Source organism: Danio rerio, chromosome 21, assembly GCF_049306965.1.
Source record: "Danio rerio strain Tuebingen ecotype United States chromosome 21, GRCz12tu, whole genome shotgun sequence".
NCBI classification, from domain to species: Eukaryota; Metazoa; Chordata; class Actinopteri; order Cypriniformes; family Danionidae; genus Danio; species Danio rerio.
Genome location: NC_133196.1, coordinates 3,205,697 through 3,228,161, shown reverse-complemented (window position 1 = coordinate 3,228,161; position 22,465 = coordinate 3,205,697). Strand labels below are relative to the sequence as shown.

General features: G+C 39.9%; 1 protein-coding gene across 5 annotated transcripts in view; it reads left to right on the top strand.

Moving 5' to 3' along the window:
* cert1b (ceramide transporter 1b) overlaps positions 1-22,465 on the top strand; it is a 422,369-nt gene that overhangs the window by 26,022 nt on the left and 373,882 nt on the right. For all 5 annotated transcript variants that reach the window (XR_012397034.1, XR_012397033.1, XR_012397035.1 and 2 more), the window contains exon 3: positions 15,725-15,841. Coding sequence is in view for 2 of the 5 variants with exons in the window: in XM_073935647.1 (XP_073791748.1) it covers positions 15,725-15,841 (117 nt within the window). In the remaining 3 variants the exon portion in view is untranslated. The remainder of the gene's footprint in view (positions 1-15,724; positions 15,842-22,465) is intronic.

The window sequence follows — 22,465 nt, the reverse complement described above, 5'->3', positions numbered from 1 at the left end:
AGATTTTGATTTTGTGCTACACTTCATAATAGAGATTTTCAGTGTACCGTTGGTGGAGATCTCAATTATTGCAATTGTGAGGATCGACAGGAGGCTTTTGTTGCGTTGTGTCTCTTTAAATCTTTAGCCGCAGAGCTGCTGGAAAGTTCGATTCAGCCCATCTCTGCTGGAGCCATCGAGCGCCTCAGGCTTTCACAGGGCTTTTGTTCAAATGTATTTGAGTGAATCTGAGTGTGAAGGTGTCAAACGGTCTCCATTATGGCTCGAGCAGTCAGTGAACCCAAAAACGGCCTGTTATGAAAACTGAGGAGCTGATCACAGAGTGGAGAACCGGTGTTTTTTTTACAGGGGCGGAAAAAAAGAGGTGGTGTGGATCTGAAATAGAAGGGAAGATAAAACATGAGAGGTGTTGGACTGTCCTGTTGTCTGAAACAGGAAGTTCGCTCCCTCGTGACCTCCTGCTGTCGAATTCCTGTTTTGGCGACCTCAGGGTCATATCTAAAGGTCCCGGAGCTCATCTCTCCTGTCATCTTCTTCCTTCCTCTGAGATTTGCACTAACCAGGACACTGTGCATTTAAGCTACTTTTAACCTGTCAATAATAATAATAATAGGTTAGCTAGTCTCTCTCATCCTCTGCATCCTGTGTCCAGAGCTGTAGGTCAGCATAGCCTGTGTTTCCTTTGTCTTTTCCTCTTGGATTCAAGCTGAAGTCCCACCTTCCTGTGTTTTTGATTTCCCTGAATATCTGTTTACCACACTGTAAGAAATATCGGTCCCACTTTATATTAAGTGTCCCTAACTACTATGTACTTACATCAAAAAAATAAATACGATGTACTTACTGTGTTTATAATGTATTTGAGTACACTTGTGGTGCTTTTGAGTTGGGATATAGGTTGGGTTATGGACAGATTTGGTGGTGTGGGTAGGTTTAAGGGTGGGTTAAGGGGTAAGGGATGGTCAACAGTGTATTTACGAATGTAATTACAAAAGTTAATTACAGATGTAATTACATACACGTATTTAATCAAGCATAAGTACACAGTAAATACATGTATTTACACAATAAGTACATTGTAACAAACTATTAGTTCCTATGTAAGTACATATTAGTTAAGGCCACTTAATATAAAGTGGGACCGAAATATCTGTTAATAAAGCTTCCGTATTTTGTGTTTTCTGTTTTGTGGTTGTGAATTGCATTATGGCATGTTAATCTCTGTTCTGTCGGCTTTCGATGTTGAAAATTCAACTCTACAGTTTAATAAAGTGACTTTCATTGACATTTTAGTATGTATTGACCTTATTCTAAAATGCGGACGTGCGTCTGTTTTCGCGATTGTTTTAGAACTTCCGATTCAGTCGCCTATGGGAAAAATGACTAGGAATAATAAACGGCAGAAAACAGTCAAACTACTTGCTCTACAAGCAAATGTTTGCATGACTATACAGACCAAGTAGAATATTATAATAAGGAAATATCAGTTTGCAACATCCAACAGCGAAACGAGCCGTTTTTAATGTCGAAAAATGAATGGAAGTGAATGAGACCGGAAGTCTCGAGCCAAAAAGATTCAAATGGCTGCGCCCGCTCGGCGGCGAAGAATAAGGTGAATAAGAAATCATATATTGATAGATTAGTCTGTAAAATATCAGAAAATGTACTGGTAGTTTATTACAAGGTTTTTGTAGCGTAATATACAACACCAACCCAGACAATGATACTGCAAACTATTACAAATGTGCAGAAAAGTCACTTTTAGGGTGCTTTCACACCTACACTTTTGTTTCGGAACGTGTCTCGATTGCCCAGTTAGCGCGGTTCGTTTGGCATATGTGAACAGGGCAATCGCGCTCTGTTCCGCGCCAAAGTAATCGCTCCGAGATCGCTTGAATGAGGTGGTCTCGGCTTGATTGAAACGAACCCTGGAGCGGTTCGATTACAGTGAGAAAGGGATCCGATCCGAGCGCGGTTATATCACAGTGTTTTATGAATATGTAATAGGCATACGGCTATATGAAGAGAGAATTATGAGTATGGCGGGAAGTTTTGCGAATCTCCGGATGCCCGCAAATGAGTGATGATCTCCCGGTAATCTTGCTTCTCCCTCCCGGTCCTCAAATAGGCATCGTTGCGCACCCTTCTCACTCCTCCCCACTGCGTCTCTCCTCAGACACGTCGCTCGCGCACCCTGTCAATCACCACCAAACCACCATCTCTCCTGACAGCTGAGCGGGACGCTGCAAAATAAACCCTGACACTCTGACCAATGTGAGGAGAGTTTACTCACACGTGACTTGTTTTAGCTCTTTTGGTCCGATTAGAAACTTTGCAGTGTGAAAGCGAACCGCTCCAAGAGCAAAGAGCAACAATGTAACAATTGTAATCTCTGTTTCGGAACAACTGAATCGATTCACAGGTGTGAACGCACCCTGAAGTGAATAATTAAAATAACCTTTTAAACTAGCATGACATGGCCTCTTGATAATTAATTAAAATAATCTACAAGCCAAGATAATTAAAATAATAGTTAATAGCCTGTTTCCCAACAAGTGAGCAATGTGTCAAACGATCATGGCGATTAGTGTGTTCAGATTGTAAAATAAATGCGTTGTGCTGAAGTCCACACTTCCTTCAAAAATGATCAAATCAAATCTTTTATTTAAAGTTATGTTATCTTTTACTGAATGTTATGTCAGCTTTATTGACTAATCTTCATGGCCAAAACAATTTAGTATAATACAAATATAATAAACAATCAAAAACACAGCCAAACAAACAAATCTGTACCACATTAGACATTTTACTAAACAATTATGAAGAATATTCATAAATACGTCTTCTACAAGGATTAAAAGCAGAAGACTTCAATAAAAATGTTTAATATTTTATATGATATATAAAGTAGGATCTTCACCTTTTTAGTAGCAACACATGTATTACTTTCCACATGCAAGCAGCAGGAACACTCCACAAACTTCATTAGCAATCAGTAGAATATTATTAACCAGCAGATAATGATAGAGAAGTCAGTAAAGATGAATGTTATCACTCATGGTCATTGCAGGTTAATTTCTCTAACGGAGACAGTAAAAGGTAAATGGGCAAATGTGTTTACTGCAGGGTTGTGCTGGACATGTTTTCTTTTCGTGCTATATATTTAATATATATATATATATATATTTTAATCGAGCCGAGACCACTTCATTCAAGCGATCTCAGAGCGATTACTTTGGCGCGGAACAGAGCGCGATTGCCCTGTTCACATATGCCAAACGAACCTCGCTAACTGGGCAAACGAGATACGTCCTGAAACAAAAGTGTAGGTGTGAAAGCACCCTTACTAAAAAAAGGTTAGCATGCTTTTAATGCTCAACAAACATTTTTGCAGATGCAATATTGGAGATTATAATTAATTAAATTCAACGTTATTTGTATAGCACTTTTACAATGTCGATTGTGTAAAAGCAGCTTCACATAGAAGATCATAGTGAATTGAAACAGTGTAGTTCAGTTTTCAGTGTTTAAGTTTAGTTTAGCTCAGTTCAGTGTGGTTTAATAATCACTACTGAGAGTCCAAACACTGAAGAGCAAATCCATCGATGCGCAGCTTTACAGATCCCGAACCATGCAAGCCAGAGGAGACAGCGGCGAAAAAAAAACTTCACCAATTGGCGAAAGTGAAGAAATAAAAAAAGCCTAGAGAGAAACCAGACTAAGATGACCATTTCTCCTCTGGCTAAACGTCTTGTGCAGAGCTGCAGTTTAGGCGCTGGAGAAGCTGGACATCAGCGAGACTCGTCTGTCTCTGGAGCGTCACAGGAATCAGTCTCATACTCTCCACTCCTCAATGACCACCACAGCAGCTGCTCAGGATACGGCCTGGTCCAGGATTATGGAAACCTTGGGATCATCTCGTTGTTGGTCGTGGATTAAATCTGTGCCGCTGCATAGTCACTATGGGCCTCGGGATGAGTATCCCCAGGTGGAAATAGAGAATAAAGAGAATAATTAGCGTAGCTGCTGTTCATAGTGTATATAAACGAGATGCAGAAACCTGCGTGGGGCACATTCATGTATCATACCGCTAAGTGATGCACTGAGTGTGATTTACTAAAAAGATAGGTCTTTAATCTAGTGTTTAACTGCGAGTTTGTCTGAGCCTCGGACATTATCAGGAAGGCTATTCCAGAGTTTAGGAGCCATAAATGCGGAGGCTCAACCTCCTTTACTTGACCTTGCTATTCTAGGTACTACCAGAAGCCCTGAGTTTTAAGATCTTAAAGAGCGAGCTGGATTGTAGCGAGACAGAATGTTGGTTAGATAAACAGGAGCTAGATTATTTAGAGCTTTATAAGTAAGAAGCAATATTTTCAATTTATTTCGAAAACGTAACAGGCAGCCAGTGTAAGGAAGATAAAATTGGGGTGATGATTGGATATGATCATATTTGGGCGAGGCAGTGGCGCAGTAGGTAGTGCTGTCGCCTCACAGCAAGAAGGTCGCTATGCCGCTGGTTCGAACCTCGGCTCAGTTGGCGTTTCTGTGTGGAGTTTGCATGTTCTCCCTGCCTTCGTGTGGGTTTCCTCTGGGTGCTCCGGTTTCCCCCACAGTCCAAAGACATGCGGTACAGGTGAATTGGGTAGGCTAAATTGTCCGTAGTGTATGAGTGTGTGTGTGTGTGGATGTTTACCAGAGATGGGTTGCGGCTGGAAGGGCATCCGCTGCGGAAAAACTTGCTGGATAAGTTGTTGGTTCATTCTGCTGTGGCGACCCCAGATTAATAAAGGGACTAAGCTGACACGAAAATGAATGAATGAATGAATGAAAGAATGATCATATTTTCTAGACCTGGTAAGAGCTCTGGCAGCTGCATTTTGTTCTAGCTGAAGTTTGTTAATAGAAGATGCTGGGCAGCCAGCAAACTGTGGATTTCAGTAATCCAGCCTAGAAATCATAAAAGCATGGACTAGCTTTCTGCATCTGGTATAGATAGCATACCTTGTAACTTAGCAATATTTCTCAGATGAAAGAAGGCAGTTTTTGTGACATGGGAGATATGATTTCCAAAAGTTACATTTCTGTCTAATAAAACACCCAGATCTTTTATAGTAGAGCTAATGCATTATACAATGCCGTTCCTTTCAAAAAGCACCAATTGGTCTGATTGGTTGGTTGACTGCATTGTGGTTGGCTGGATACTTTTAATGTGTTTCAGAAATGTTACTGTTTTAGCATAACAAGTATAAACTCAAGAATTAGTAATTTTGTGCATTGTTTTGTATTGTTTTAATCCTAATTATCAAGCAAATCTACCAGAATCAGCTCAGTTAATCTTACATTTTCTTCACTTTTATCATTAGGTTGAGGAGCAGATACTTTTTTTTTTTATTGTATTTTACCTGCTTTTTTTATTAGCCAAACCCCAAAAAATCTTGTTTTATTACATTGTAAAACTCCCGATAAACACTGGCAAATCATTACGCAGTGAATGTCAAGCAGATTGTGATGTTATAATTTTGGGCTGACTGAATAATTGAAAAGATGTTGTAAAACTATTGTTGATGGCCTATAAAACACATTTCATGAGCCAGCAGAGAGCTTTTTACTCCTGCTTTGTGCTACGATTGAAATTTCGCATCAAATTACTGACTGTAAATAAATGCATTCCAGCGTCTGCTGCATTTCTGTGCTCTTGGTCAAGTGGCAGATTTATTCACATTTGCTGTCAGTTGATTATAATGGAGGGCAACACGGTGGCTTAGTAGCACTGTCGCCTCACAAGAAGAAGGTCACTAGTTTGAGCCCAAGCTGGGTCAGTTGGCATTTCTGTGTGAAGTTTGCATGTTCTCCCTGTGTTGTTGGCATGGTTTTTCTTTGAGCGTTTGGGTTTCCCCCACTGTCCTGACACATGTGCTATAGATTATTTTAATGTGGTCATGTCATTGGTATCACTGCTGAAAAATCCAGCTTAAACCAGCCTGGTTTTAGGTGGTCAACTAGGCTCTTTGGCTGGTTTTAGGTGGTCGACCAGGCTGGTTTTAGAGGGGTTTTGGCCACTTCCAGGCTGGTTTCCAGCCATTTCCAGCCTGGTCTTAGCTGGCCAGGCTTGGAGAGGACCAGCTAAAACCAGCTTGACCAGCCTAGCCAAGCTGGGAATCCAGCCAAAACCAGCTATATCCAGCTTAAATCAGGCTGGTCAAGCTGGTTTTAGCTGGTTTTAGCTGGATTTGGCTGGTCATTTTCCAGCCTGACCAGCCAAGACCAGGCTGGAAATAGCTGGAAACCAGCCTGGAAATTGCCAAAACCCCTCTAAAACCAGCCTGGTCGACCAGCTAAAACCAGCCAACCAACCTAGCCTCCTGCTTGTTATCAAACTATTTCATAACTGTAACAGGAGGTAATTCAATCATAACTTAATGTTAAAACGGCTATCATAACATTTATCAATATGTGGCTCTTGATATTAAAAATGTAAAATAGGAAATATGTTGGGACCATAGTTTTTGTTTACATCCCTCAAAATGGTCTATATGTTAACTGAATAAACTAAATAAACCATAGTGTATGTGTGTGAATGAGATGTGTGTATGGATGTTTTCCAGTACTGGGTTGCAGCTGGAAGGGCATCTGCTGTGTAAAACACATGCTGGATAAGTTGATGGTTCATTCCGCTGTGGCGACCCCCGATTAATTAAAGGACTAACCTGAAAAGAAAATATGGAAGACAGCTATAAACTGCATATACTCCCCATGTTAGCGTGGGTTACCTCAGGGGCGTTGCGAGGGGGGGGCTTTGGGGGCTTAAGCCCCTGATGTATTGTCAAAAGCCCCTGATCTCTTGGAATATGTTGCACTTAAATAAAAATATGTTGTATAACATTTATTTTGATATGTAAGTACTAAAAATTACCACATACATCACGAACATTCCACTTAACGCAGCGTTTGTGTCAGGTAATTAAACCGTCAGCTGTTCAGCAGTACCTGTTTCTACCGGCAGGTGGGAGTGGCTCTGTTGTCACATGGTGTTAAAAAAATCCCGCCACTGCACATCATTCATTTATTATTTTGAGGAGCTGAAGCTAATGAGGTAATAATACAACTCTTTCGTGAAACTGAATAGTTTTAACTACTGATGAAGCTTATTTCCACAGTATAAAATGTGTGTAGTTTTGGTGACATAAAATAACTATAATCAGTAAAATGTGCATCATATCAATGTAAATACAAGTAAAAAAAAAAACGTAAATTGTACTAGCTTTCTAGATATGATATATTTATATGATATAGCAAGTCACATCTGTTTCTGTAATAGTTAAATCACAGTGAGTTTATGCATCTAGCTTATTATTATATAACTATATTCTACTGTAACATGCTATGTCAGTTTGAATCAAATTATAAATCGACTTTCTTATGAAAATACCTAAAATGGTTGGAAGAACACACAGTTGAAGTCTGAATTATTAGCCCCCGTTTATTTTTTCCCCCAAATTCTGTTTAACAGAGAGAATATTGTTTCAGCACATTTCTAATCATAATAGTTTTAATAACTTAACTCTAATAACTGATTTATTTTATCTTTGCCATGATGACAGTAAATAATATTTGACTAGACGTTGTTTAAGACACCTCTATACAGCTTAAAGTGACATTTAAAGGCTTTAAAGGCAGGTTAGGGTAATAAGGCAAGTTATTGTATAACGATGGTTTGTTCTGTAGACTATTGGAAAAATATATAAAATCTTAAAGGGGCTAATAATTTTGACCCTAAAATGTTTTTTTTTAAATGTAAAAAGGGGCTAAGCCCGTTATCCCTTTCGACCCTAGCAACGCCCCTGGGTTACCTCTGGGTGCTCCGGTTTCCCCCACAGTCCAAACACATGCGCTGCAGGGGAATTGATTAACTAAATTGGCTGTAGTGTACGAGTGTGTGTGTGAATGTGAGAGTATATGTGTGTTTACCAATACTGGGTTGCAGCTGGAAGGGCATCCGCTGCATAAAACATATGCTGGATTAGTTGGTGGTTCATCCTGCTGTGGCAACCGCTGATGAATAAGCCAAATGAAAATGAGTGAATGAGTTTGACTGAAGCGAGTTGGGATAACTACACAAGTTTATTTGATTCAACTAAAACAATTAAAACAGAAAACCTTTTTTTACAGTGTGCATTATACTTGAGAATAGCAATGCATTGTGGGTAAACACAAGCTTTGGTAGTGTACTAAAAAATCTTGCTGCCTTAAATGTTTTGCTTTGTAGCTCTACCAAAGCTTGTTTACCCACAATGCATTGCTACTTCAGATGGATGCAGACAAATTGACTGATGTGTGTTTAACATCTGTGTGTCGCTGTTGTGATGTTTGTGTACATCATGACGACCCTTGTGTTTATTTCAGTGTTTTCTCAGTACCCGCTGTGGCCCTCTCAAGGTCCCCTGCGTTGCCCACCATGTCTCGATTTTTCCATTCCTGGAATCCTCCACGCTGCTTTTTTCCCATGCAGGCACAACTCGAAAGTCTGTTGCTTCTGGCTTCATGCATAAATATAAGCACTCCTAAATCTTCAAGTGACATGTTCAACATCATAACAGCAGTTTTTCAAAACACTGTCATTGTAAATGCACAACAGATGACAACATCTCAGACTCTACTTGTCGCAGTGCATTCTGGGATTGTTTTCTCTGTGCATCTTTTAAGGAAGCATAGTGTTACTGTGTTATGAATAGTCTCAGTAAGGGAACGGGAATATGAGGTCATTGGATTTGGGAGCTATGAAATATGTCTTGTTTTGTTTTTCCCACAATAAATATTGTGTTTCTGTATTTAATTTAAATACTTGCATTTTAAAAACAAAAAAGTGTCATATATTATTTAAATCATGAAACATCCTATTAAAAGTTTAGTTTTTCTCTAATTTTTGTACATTTTTCCCCCCTGAAATTGGTGGATTTTTTTTTTCTTTTGTTCTAAATACAAGTTAAAACGTTCCTAAATTTGATTTTAATACTGTAAACTTGAGCATAACTTTAATATTAGAATCAAAAGTATTAAAATCAAATTTAAACTTATTTAAAATTAAATTTATTAATCGAAAATCCTCCAAAAAATGTCATGAAACGTATGCAATTTTAGCAATTTATTTAAAATATTTCTCTGATTGCATTTTTAATTGCGTTATTTTAATAATCCTTTCCCTGCCAGCGTTTCTGAAGGTTTTCACCTAAATTTGACAGCCTCCCAATACATTTGGCTAGGAATATATGAAGAGTTCAGATGCTAAATTTTCTTCTAAAATTAGCATTTTTTCTCAGCCTCCAATATTTTTGTAAAGAAATTTCACTTTAAAGGCAATGCAAAGAACCAAACCAGACAATTTTTTTGTCATAAAAGTAGATTTACTGAACATACACACGGGAGTTTGCAAAAAAAACAAAAAGCTCCTTTTAGAAGAAAATTTCAGATGGCACTAAAGAGGTTGTTGCATCTGAACTCAAGCCTCTGCTTTTAAAGTATTATGGAATATGTTTTTATCTACACTCACCGGCCACTTTATTAGGTACACCGTACTAGACCTCTTTGGAAATATTCCTCAGAGATTTTACTCCATATTGACTTGATAGCATCACGCAGTTACTGCAGATTTGTCGCCTGCACATCCATGCCAATCTCCCATTCCACCACATCCCAAAGGTGCTCTATTGGATTGAGCTCTGGTGACTGTGGAGGCCATTTGAGTACAGTGAACTCATTGTCAAGTTCAAGAAACCAGTCTGAGATGATTCACGCTTTATGACATGGTGCGTTATCCTGCTGGAAGTAGCCATCAGAAGATAGGTACAGTGTGTTCATAAAGGAATGGACATGGTCAGCAACAATACTCAGGTAGGCTGTGGCATTGACACTTTGCTCAAATAATACTAATGAGCCCAGAGTGTGCCAAGAAAATCTCCCCCACACCATTACACCACCACCAGCAGCCTGAACTGTTGATACAAGGCAGGATGGATTCATGCTTTCATGCTGTTGATGTCAAATTCTGACCCGACCATCTGAATGTGTCAGCAGAAATGGAGACTCATCAGAGCAGGCAACGTTTCTCCAATCTTCTATTGTCCAGTTTTGGTGAGCCTGTGTGAATTGTAGCCTCAGTTTCCTGTTCTTAGCTGACAGGAGCGGCACCCGGTGTGTTCTTCTGCTGCTGTAGCCCATCCGCCTCAAGGTTGGACGTGTTGTGTGTTCAGAGATGCTCTTCTGCAGAGCTCGGTTGTAGCGAGTGCTTATTTGAGTTGCTGTTGCCTTTTCTATCAGCTGAAACCAGTCTGGCCATTCTCCTCTGGCATCAAAAAGGCATTTGAGCCCACAGAACTGGCGCTCACTGAGTATTTCCTCTTTTTCAGACCATTCTCTGTAAACCCTAGAGATGGTTGTGCGTGAAAACCCCAGTAGATCAGCAGTTTCTGAAGTACTCCGACCAGCCCGTCTGGCACCAACAACCATGCCACATTCAAAGTTACTTAAATCCCCTTTCTTCCCCATTCTGATGCTCGCTTTGAACTGCAGCAGATCATCTTGGCCATGTCTACATGCCTAAATGCATTAAGTTGCTGCCATGTGATTAGCTGATTAGAAATTTGTGCTAACAAGCAGTTGGACAGGTGTACCTAATAAAGTGGCCGGTGAGTGTATATTGATATTGTCATAAAAATAAGTTGCCGATGTAGCAATAAACGAATAAACAAAAACCCTACAGCGTATTTCTATGAATAGAAAAATGAGTTGTGAGTCATGTTTGAGCGTGTAGGAAATCTACGCCCGTGTGGGTGTTGAGGTTGTGTTTTGTGGTGTGATCAGGGATGAGATGAAAGCGATTGTTCTTCCTGCTTTAAACACATGGATCTTTTCTCTCCGTTCTCATTAAAGCACGGCTCGTCTGTCATTTCTCTTCATATTGTGATCAGTGTCAGGCTTTGAATGAGACTCTTACCTCGTCTGTCATATCATCATCTGGGCTTTTTCTGAACGCTCCGTCTCTGCTCATGTTGTCTAATATGACTCTCTATAGAGCTTTGGTTTATTACACGCGCAAGGTTTGTGCTGGGCAGCGTTTCCTTCAGACCGTAAATAAGCTGCTTTATTTAGTTTGTAGCATTTCCAATGTGGTTGCAATTTGTGTGCAACAACAAATATACTGTGGGACTTTCCCAAAGTTGTTTCACGAATGAATCCTTCTTTTAATTCTCAAATCAGCCATGAATTTATTTCAAGATTTATAGAACAATTACCATGTTTGTAAACATTCAGGATGCGCGCGCAGGGAGGTGGCAGAAAGCAACCGGGAGCCCTAGCATTTACAGTGAGGGGATGACATCAGATGCGGTGCAGAGTTTGTTGTTGTCTTAGAAATAAGATATATTACTTGCATATTATATATATTATTTACATAATGCTCACAGCATATTATAACAGCTCGTCACCCAGTGACAAGCACAGTGATTCGGCAAAATTAACCTTAAAGTGAGCGGCGTTCATCTGACAGCTCCATTTGCGATAGCTCCCTCCCAATGAATATTGGATTAGACGAAATGACTAAGCATCCAGCCCGAAATATACAATCTCAATGAAGCTCCGAGTGATTTTACAAGAGAGAAATTAAAGGTTTACAAGTCTTTGGATGCCAACAATGTTGTTCTTTGAGGTCATGTGCAATAAATATTGCTCCATGATGACCAGATTCAAGAGCTAAACACCGAGATACCGCCTAGCCAAAGACAAGGAAACAAGACGGAGCTAACGTTATACAAGCTCTGGGTAATTAATCACCAACACGCAAAACAACTGCATTCTGACAGTGAACTTCACCTGTACGGCAGGGTATGTGAACCTACACATAGATGTAAAGTTGGTTTTATATTCGCACATTCAGACTTTCTCCCTAATAATATAATTTCATAAAAATATTATTTGCAAACTCTAAATAGCGAAATCATATTAGCAGCAGCCAATGACTATCAAAGTACAACATTGTTCACAGTCAAATAAACAGTGCTAATGTTGTTTTCAAGTCACACTTGCAGGTTATTTCAGACCGAATATTCAAAGTGCCGTGGTAAACAATATAGGGTGTTTGTCACAAGTTGTCACTGAATGAATGTGTGAATATAAAACTAAGTGAACCTTAATAAACTTTCACGTTTCATTCTGAGCATTCAGTGTCAGCAGTTTAATTAACCATATGTAACTGTTTTTGCTGAAATCATTTCAGCAATCAAAAACGAGTGATGTGTATGATTCAGCATAGCGTGAACTGACCTGATATAACATGAGAACTGCAGAGTCCAGCATTTCTAATTAGCTCCTCACTTCATTCAGCTCCCATTTAGCCAAAGACGTCTGCAGTCGGTATTAAAGCAGTGTGTGGTGTATGGTAAAAGTTAAGTTTTCCATTTTTGGACTCGAATTTGGCATCCTACCGCAAAAAACGGCATCTTTCCCATTGTAGCCTGTCTGTTTTCTGCAACCGGGGACCCGTGTGACATCATGTGTGACGTAGGTTGGTAATTGGTCTATTGGTCTGAATCAATTATTTAAAAGTAGACAGTTGACTCACATGCAGATTTAAGCTGGGAATAAATTACGAAATTAGTAATTAATAATATTAATTAAATACCAAAATTAATCGTATTAAATTTTGATTTATAAAAATCATTATTTAAAACATTGTGAAAATTATTAGAGTCAGTTTCTGTGCCTGACGATCGGGTTCATTTGGTGGTTTGCTGCCAAGTGTGACGCGGCTGGGATGAGAACCAGCACCTCCAAGTCCGAGGCCATGGTGCTCCACAGGAAAAAGGTGGTTTGTCATCTCCAGGTTGGAGGAAAGTCCTTATCCCAGGTGGAGGAGTTCAAGTATCTTGGAGTTTTGTTCATGAGTGAGGGAAGGATGGAGCGTGAGATTGACAGGCGGATCGGTGCAGCGGTAGCAGTAATGCGGTCGATGTATCAGTCTGTTGTAGTGAAGAAGAAGCTGAGCCGAAAGGCAAAGCTCTCGATTTACCAGTGATTTCTATGTTCCTACTCTCACCTATTGTCTTGAGCTTTGGGTCAACACTGGAAGGACAAGATCTCGGATACAAGCTGCTGAAATGAGTTTCCTCTGAAGGGTGGCAGGGTGCACTCTTATGGATAGGATGAAGAGCTCGAAGTAGAGCCGCTGCTCCTCTATATCGAGAGAAGTCAGCTGAGGTGGCTCAGACATCTGTTTCAGATGCCTACCTAGGGAGGAAATATCTAGGCTTCTCTCTATAGACTGCTGACCCTACAACCCGGCCCCTGATAAGCGGAAGAAAATGAATGAATGAGTGAAAATTATGAACGTATAAAATGAAAAATAAATATAAATAAATCGGTTACAAAAGCAACAAATGCCATATTTGGTTAAATGTTCCTTCTTTATTTAAAGAACTGAATGGATACATGTTATAATTCATAATCATAATTATAATTTTTTATAAAGTACTAATTCATTTAATATTAGATAATTCCATGTTTAAAAACTACATCTAATAATAAAAAAAACAATCTAAATGACCTGCTGAGCTAGTAGGCGTTTCTGTGTGGAGTTTGCATGTTCTCCCCGTGTTGGTGCGGGTTGCCTCCGAGTGCTCCGGTTTCCCCCACAAGTCCAAACACATGTGCAATCCGCTTGTTAAGTGGTGACTTGTTGGCGACGTATGTAATACTGTTTCGGGGTCCAAGCCGCCACTCATTTGAGTTGGGAAATTATTTATCATCGTTTATCATCACTTTTTATTCATATCACACATTAAAGTTAATTTTATATGAAGTCATGGTGTACACAACAATCTCTGGGCTTGCTGCATAACAAATACCAACATTTTTGCAATTTATAAAAAAAAATGAATCACTTTATGGCCATTGGATATTAGGCATGGATATATACATATACAGTATATATTGCGATTGTGATTTTCGAAAGTATTAAATCGCTTTGTAAACGTTTATTACTATTACTATTTCATGAGTCTCCACATAGTTAAAAAGAGCGCTTGGACCCAAAAGCCGCTTCGCGTGACGTCACACTTAACAAGCGGATAGCTGAATTGAATAAACTAATTTGGCCGTAGTGTATGAATGAGTGTGTGTGAATAGGAGTGTATGGGTGTTTCCCAGTGTTAAGGTTGCGGCTGGAAGGGCTTCGACTGCATAAAACATATGCTGGATTAGTTGGCAGTTCATTCTGCTGTGGCGACCCCTGATTATTAAAGGGACTAAGCTGAAAAGAAAATGAATGAATAATAATGAAATAAATGATTATTAATTAAGGGATTAAGAAATAGTTCACCCCAAAAATGAAGATTTACACTGTATTTACTCCCCCTCAAGTGGTACAAAGCTGAAAACCTGCAGCCACCAACCTCCATAGTAGAAAAAACAAACACTGGAAGTCAGTGGGTACAGGTTATTAAAAAATATCTTCTTTTGTGGTTTTTGGGCGGTGAACTATCCCTTTAAATGACACAATTTACAAAAAAATTTTGCAAATCTTGAAATGTAAATGATTCAGGGATGTTTTAAAACAAATTTTAATTAATGATTAAAATAGTAATGATATTATCTGGAGAAAAAATAGTTTAGTAAATGGAGGATTATTCATTCATTGATTTTTCTTTTCGGCTTAGCCTTTTTAATAATCAGCGGTCGCCACAGCGCAATGAACCGCCAACTATTACAGCATATGTTCCAGCCACAACCCAGTACTTGAAAACACCCATACACTACGGCCAATTTAGCTTATTCAATTCTCATAGCGCATTTGTTTGGACTGTTTGGGAAACCGGAGAACCCGGAGGAAACCCATGCCAACACAGGGAGAACATGCAAACTCCAGACAGAAATGCCAACTGACCCACCAAGCTGGGACTCGTACCAGCGACCTTCATGCTGTAAGACCACAGTAATAACCACTGAGCCACCGTGTGCCCTATAATTAATAACAATAATAGCTTGAAAAAAGTTACTAAATGGATGACATTTACAAATATAAATATGTAATATTCAATGTAAATGACAGATTTAATAGTAAATACGATAATATTTATTAATATACCAACAAACATGATGAGAAGTGAAGGGTCAGACTGAGTGCAGTATATCAGACTGAAGGAGAGCAGGGCTGGACTCCTCATCTGGATTTCATAGAGCAGTGTGAGGTCTGCACACATCAACATCTGGCAGTAATAACACACACACACACACACACACACACACACACACACACACACACACACACACACACACACACACACACACACCCTTGTACAGCTATCTTTATGGGGACTTTTCCCTCATGGACCCCAAAACAAATGTGTCCACATGGTCAACATTTACTGCTATCAGTACACTTAAGGACATTTGGTCCCCACAATGTAAGGAATACAATGTACACACACAAACTCTCCAGACTTGAATGTTGTTTGGTATATTGAAAATCAATCTCCAGTGATAAATCTGTGTTTTACAGCTCTATTTCTATTTGGTAACACTCTTGGATCCCTCCATCACGCAAATCTCCTCGTTTACAGAAATGAGTGCGATCATATGAGACTAATGCAGTGTTGTGTGTGTGTGTGTGTGTGTGTGTGTGTGTGTGTGTGTGTGTGTGTGTGTGTGTGTGTGTGTGTGTGTGTCTCTGCAGCCTCATGAGTTTGACGAGTGCCGCTTGGACATCAGTGTCAATGACAGCGTGTGGTATCTCCGCGCTCAAGACCCTGAGCATCGCAACCAGTGGATCGATTCAATCGAGCTGCACAGGGTGAGTTTCTTCATCTTTACCCAACATGCACTTCCCTCTCTGATAGACTATTGACTCTAGAGTCTGCTTTCTGGCTGAGAGAGGAAGGAGCAAAATGACCGGTGTGTGTTTGGCTTTTATTTGAGCATTCTAAGTGTGTGCATTTGAACACAAGACTACACTACACCCCTGTTACTGTAATGGTAAACTCTAGAGGACTGAGTTATTTTCCATCCTCACTGAATCACAGAAGTGAATCAGAACTAACTGAGATGATGAGGTCTAGAGATAGGAGTGAGAGTGTGTGTGTGTGTGTGTATGTGTGTGTGGGTGTGTGATATTATGAATGTGATTCAGTTTGTTTACAGTGTCTGAGGCACTGAAATGACTTTTACACTCAGACACGCATACATAAACTCACACTGATGCACACTGGTATACATAAGTCAGATGCATGTATTGTATGCACACACACACACACACACACACACACACACACACACACACACACACACACACACACACACACACACAATGGTGTATTTACACACAGGCATGCATATACATATATATACAAACACACCTGCACATTTACACAAGCTTATATATATGCACACATATATACATGAATACAAACGAATGTACGCACACACACACACACACACACACACATACACACACGTATACACAATTCACAGAAAAACGCATCCACATACATGAATGCAGACATGCACATATATACACACATGCACATCCATGCACACACACATAACCAATTCACACACATGCACAAACATGCATGCACACACACACACACGCATGCATATGCACACATTTGTGCATATATATACACATGCATGCACCATCACGCAATCATGCACATTCACTCGCACACACACACACACACACGTGTATATACATGCATTTATACATGAATGTGCGTGCACACACACACACATATAGCAATGCATGAACAAACACATAAACTTACACACATGCCTATACATATATACATGCATGAACACGCATACACTTACATATGCATATACATACATCATTTATGCGCACACACACACAGACACACACACACACACACGTGTATATACATGCACATATTCATGAATGTGCACACATGCATGAACACTTAAACACACATGCCTGTACACACATGAGCGCGCACACACACACACAAACAAACATTAAAGACAGACGGACAAACTAATGCACACATACACACACATTGCACACAAATGCACACACACACAAACACACCGAACAATCGAACGCACCCACTAATTCACACACACCAAATACACAAATGCACGCGAACACACACACATTGAACACACATACACGCACACACACATATACAATCATGCATGTTAACATACACACACACACATGTGCACTGTAATGCGCACACACACACACACACTACACACACATTAAACACACAAATGCGCACACACAAACATACTGAGCAATCAAATGCACACACTTATTCTCACACACACACCAATTCTCACACAAACCCAACACACAAATGCACACGCACAGATATACACAAACATTCATGTTAAACACTCACACAAATGCATACCCACACACACACACACACACACACACATTAAAGACACGAACGCACACACTAATGTGCACACACACACACTGAACACACAAACACACAACAGACCATAAAAACACAATCACACACGCTGCAAACACAAATGTATGCGCACACACAAAAATACACAGACTCACTGAACAATCAAACACACACACACACACTAATTCTCACACACACCAAACACACAAATGCACACGCGCTCATACATTGAACGCACATGCACGCATACACATACAAACATGCATGTTAACACACAAGCACACACACACACATTGCACACAAAATGTACACACACTTGCATACACATACACATTATACACACAAATGCACACACACACAACACATACTGAACAATCGAATGCACACACTTAATCCTACACACACCGAACACACAAATGCACACGCACAGACATACACAAACATTCATGTTAAACACACACTGTCACATGCATGCGTTTACGCACATGCAAGCACACACTCTCTCTCACACACACATACAGTTCACAAATTCTTGCTCATGCTTATAATTAAATACACATAAAAATGCATGTACGCACACGCATACATATTCGCACATATACACATGTACACAAACACACAGAGATTTGAAGTCAGTTAACGTCACAAACACAACACTAAGGTAACTGTGTATGATGGCCAGACGTGAGATATAACACACTCTGTAGTTGAGCGCTAACATGCGCGAGTGAACACAGCAGTAGTAATGCAGTGTATGGAGGGAAAGGATGTGGGCAGGTAGAGACAGAGCAGTGGGTGGAGGTGCAGACAGACACCGCGCCGGTGGAAATCACACTCAACAGGGAGAAAACAATTAAAGGCAGAGGAGAGAAACCCACAAAAGGACAGGACTGGGTGGGATATGTGTCTTAAAATAGTCATTTAATTTGAATATATTATATAATAATAATAATACAGGGCTCGAAATTGCGACCATTTTGGTCCGAAATTTAAGCTATGCGACCTCATAATATATATTGGGAGCATTCGTGCGACTAGAGGTCTGCATTCCCGCGGCTGTCCCGTGGGCGCCGCGGGACCCGGCCAGATTTCTACGGAGCGGGTATAAATTTCCGAATAAATCACGGGAGCGGTCGGTAACGGGTTTAATTTGGGACGGGAGCGGGCTGTCTAGCAATATCGCTCCCGACTCCCGAGTGATAGCGCGATGCTGTGTTTAGCTAGTTTGTTGCAGTGTGTGTGTGTATGTATGCGCACCCGCGAATGAGAGATTGATTTTGTTGTTGATTTTGGTTTTGTTCTCCCCCCGCTCTTTAGCGGGATTGGGCGTGGCGGATAGAAAACGGGGCGGGGCGGGCAGCGGGACATCAAGTGCTTAATATAAGCAGGAGCGGTCGGGTTCCGGCTAAAACCTGGCGGGTGCGGGCGGGAGCGGGATTCAAAATTTAGTCCCGCGCAGATCTCTACGTGCGGCCGCATATGATGGTTGTAGTGCGACCTGTTTTTTTTTCTTTCTAAAAACGTGGTAAAATCGCTCTTCCCTGCCACTATATTGGTTCATATTAGCTGTCAATCACTCAAGACTTTCCGCTGTCAGATGACAGGAAGGGAGCTTTTGTGACCGCGGGGAATGCAAACGGCTGAAGAGTGAAAAGTACACTGAATCTCGATGCGTTGCATGCGCTGCGTGTTCAGCCAACACAATCTCACGGCAATTCGTAACTTTTTCTTACGTTTCCTCGTGAGATCAGGCTGCAACAGCGCAAATGTCTGCTAAAACACCATCGCCTAAGAAGCTTGCCTTTACTGAGTTTAAACTAATGCGGGTTATAACAAAGAACAGTATTGCGCCGGTGGTCATCGGGAGAATCCTGCTCTGCCCCCTCATAGATTAGTCCGGCTGACTCGCATGCTTTTCCGCAAACACAGAAAAATGTAATTCAGCGCGTAACGAGGCTGAGCATTAAAACGACATGAACCGAAACCAAAACTTTTAAAAGTGAGACTTTTCCTCCTTTTCTTTTGTCCGCTCTTTCTTGAGGTGTAAATTATTCTTCTATTTAATTACTGATGACTGCTTTGCAGCTTTCAGCATTGAATTGAATGATTTATTATATTATTTCGTTTGTTTTGTAGCAGAACTATTATTTATTGAATTGAGATGCATATAAGATGCATATAAAAACAATAGTACAAAATAAATATTTCTTACTGCAATGCTTCATTTGTGTTTGATGCAAACCATCAATTTATTTTTCATAAAGTAACAGTAGGACTTTATATAGCAGATAACTTACATTAAAGCACATTCAAGGCAGCATGATGATGAGAAATATAATTCATTATTAGTATTGTTGTCATCATCATCATCATCATCATTAATATTTTATAATTATTCAACATTCATTTTGGAATTATCGCACTAATATTAAGTCATCACAGCATTAGTTAGATAGTTGTTTCTGGGTTTTGTTAGTCCCAATTGATGTTGTTTTCAAATACAATAAATCCCTTAATATACAACTTGTCAAATATATCATTCATTTTTGGTGGGTGCTCCTAAATTTTTTCTGGTGCTCCTAAATATTTCAGATTGGGAGCACCGGTGCTACCAAGTCAGAAAGTTAATTTCGAGCCCTGATAATAATAATATAAAATACTACATTGTAAACTAAGCGGCGCGAGTCCAATGGAGAGAGTGTTTACAAGTGTGGAGTCCCGTGAAGGAGCTCCGGATGGAGCGAGGAAAAACTCGAGACAGTGACACATTTACACCTCACTGCCAACTAGCGTTTCAGAAGTGTTAATGCAGAACAACAGAGACAGCGCGCAGACGTAAATGCACAGCTACGCGTGTTGCATGCGCCGTGGGTTACGCCGGTCACTTGACGCAGAAGTATAAACCAGGCTTTAAATGTAAATACGACAATTTTAGAAATAGCATTACCATGTTTATACAATTACAAATTACAGTGGAAATGGATGATACGGTTTGAAATGTGTTTATATGCATTTAAACAATAACAAATGTGAGTTTTAGCAAAGAGCATAGAATTACCAAGAGGCGACACTCTAGTGCATTTTGGGAATCAGCCACTAGATGGCGTGGCAGCCATTTTGGAATGAAAACTCCAATAGAACAACAGCATATTAAAAGTCTGTAAAATAAACTATTAAAAGTGCTGATGATTGTCATAGTAAGTGTTGTATTGTCGTCTTTCAGGTTTTATCTCAGCTTTAATGCACTTTTTGAATAAATAAATAAAAAACAAAGCAGCTGCTTGCCATCGCGAAAGCAGTAAGATCTAATGGACAGCTGATCGCTTTCACTCCAAAATGGGGGAATCCGGTGCTGTTGCTGGGCGCTGCTGTTGCAATGGAGCGTTCTATTGAGTGTCGCCTCTTGGTCATTCTAAGCTCTTTGGTTTTAGGGAACAATGTATTTTACATTTTCAAATCTGAATAATTCAAATCACAATTAATTTAGTTAATAAGTGCCACATTTGGACAAGTAAATCAAGACAAGATAAGTGTGAATGACTGAATTTTCACCTTGAATTTTAATTGATGAATACATAAATAAATCAGGCAGTTAACTAATGAAGTTATGATAACCACGTGTGCGTGTGTGCATGTGTGTGTGTTGTGGTCTGCCTCTTTTAGCGTCTGCTGAGTTTGCACAAGGGTTGGGGTCATGAGGACACACCCTGATCCACACATGCTTCTGATTATGAACACACACACACACACACACACACACACACACACACACACACACACACACGTGTCCTTGTCCATTCATCTTTCTCTTGCCTTGAGGATGACCCTTTTCTGATACTGACTCTCACACACACACACACACACACGCTCGCACACACATACACGCCTCTTTTTGGATGAGATCCCTCAGTCTGATTCACTGCTGAAAGAGTTCCCAAGGATACTTTCTTACTCATTAGGGTACAACAAAAACAGAACACAACCATACACAAATTTGCCTGCAGATCTATCTATCTATCTATCTATCTATCTATCTATCTATCTATCTATCTATCTATCTGTCTGTCTGTCTGTCTGTCTGTCTGTCTGTCTGTCTGTCTGTCTGTCTGTCTGTCTGTCTGTCTGTCTGTCTGTCTGTCATACATTCATTCCATCCATCATACTTTCATTCCATCCATCCATCATACTTTTCATTCATCATCATACTTTTAATCCATCCATCCATCCATCCATCCATCATACTTTTCATCTATCCATCCATCCATTCATTCATCATACTTTTCATTCATCCATCCATCCATCCATTCATCCATCATACTTTCCATCCATCCATCCCGCCATCCATCCATCCATCCATCCATCCATCCATCATACTTTCATTCCATCCATCCATGTATCCATCCATCATACATTCATTCATCATACTTTCATTCCATCCATCATAAATTCATTCCATCCATCCATCCATTCATCCATCATACTTTTCATCCATCCATCCATACATCCATCATACTTTCATTCCATCCATCATCCATTTATCCATCCATCATTCTTATATTTTATCCATCATCCATCCATCTATCCATCCATCATACTCTTCATCCATCCATTCATCCTCTTCATCCATCCATTCATCCATTCATAATACTTTTCATCCATCCATCCATCATCCATCCATCCATCATACTTTCATTCCACCCATCCATCCATTCATCATACTTTTCATCCATCCATTAATCATACTTTCCATCCATCCATCCATCCATCCATCCATCCATCATACTTTCATTACATCAATCCATCATAGTTTTATTCCATCCATCTATTCATCAACCCATCCATCCATCCATCCATGCATCATATTTTAATTCCATCCATCCATCCATCCATCCATCCATCCATCCATCCATCCATCCATCCATCCATCCATCCATCCATCCATCCATCCATCCATCCATCCATCCATCCACTATTTAAGTAGATATGAAGGTACATAATCTTACAAAGTAATATTTAAAATTGTTGAAATGAAGTGCTTT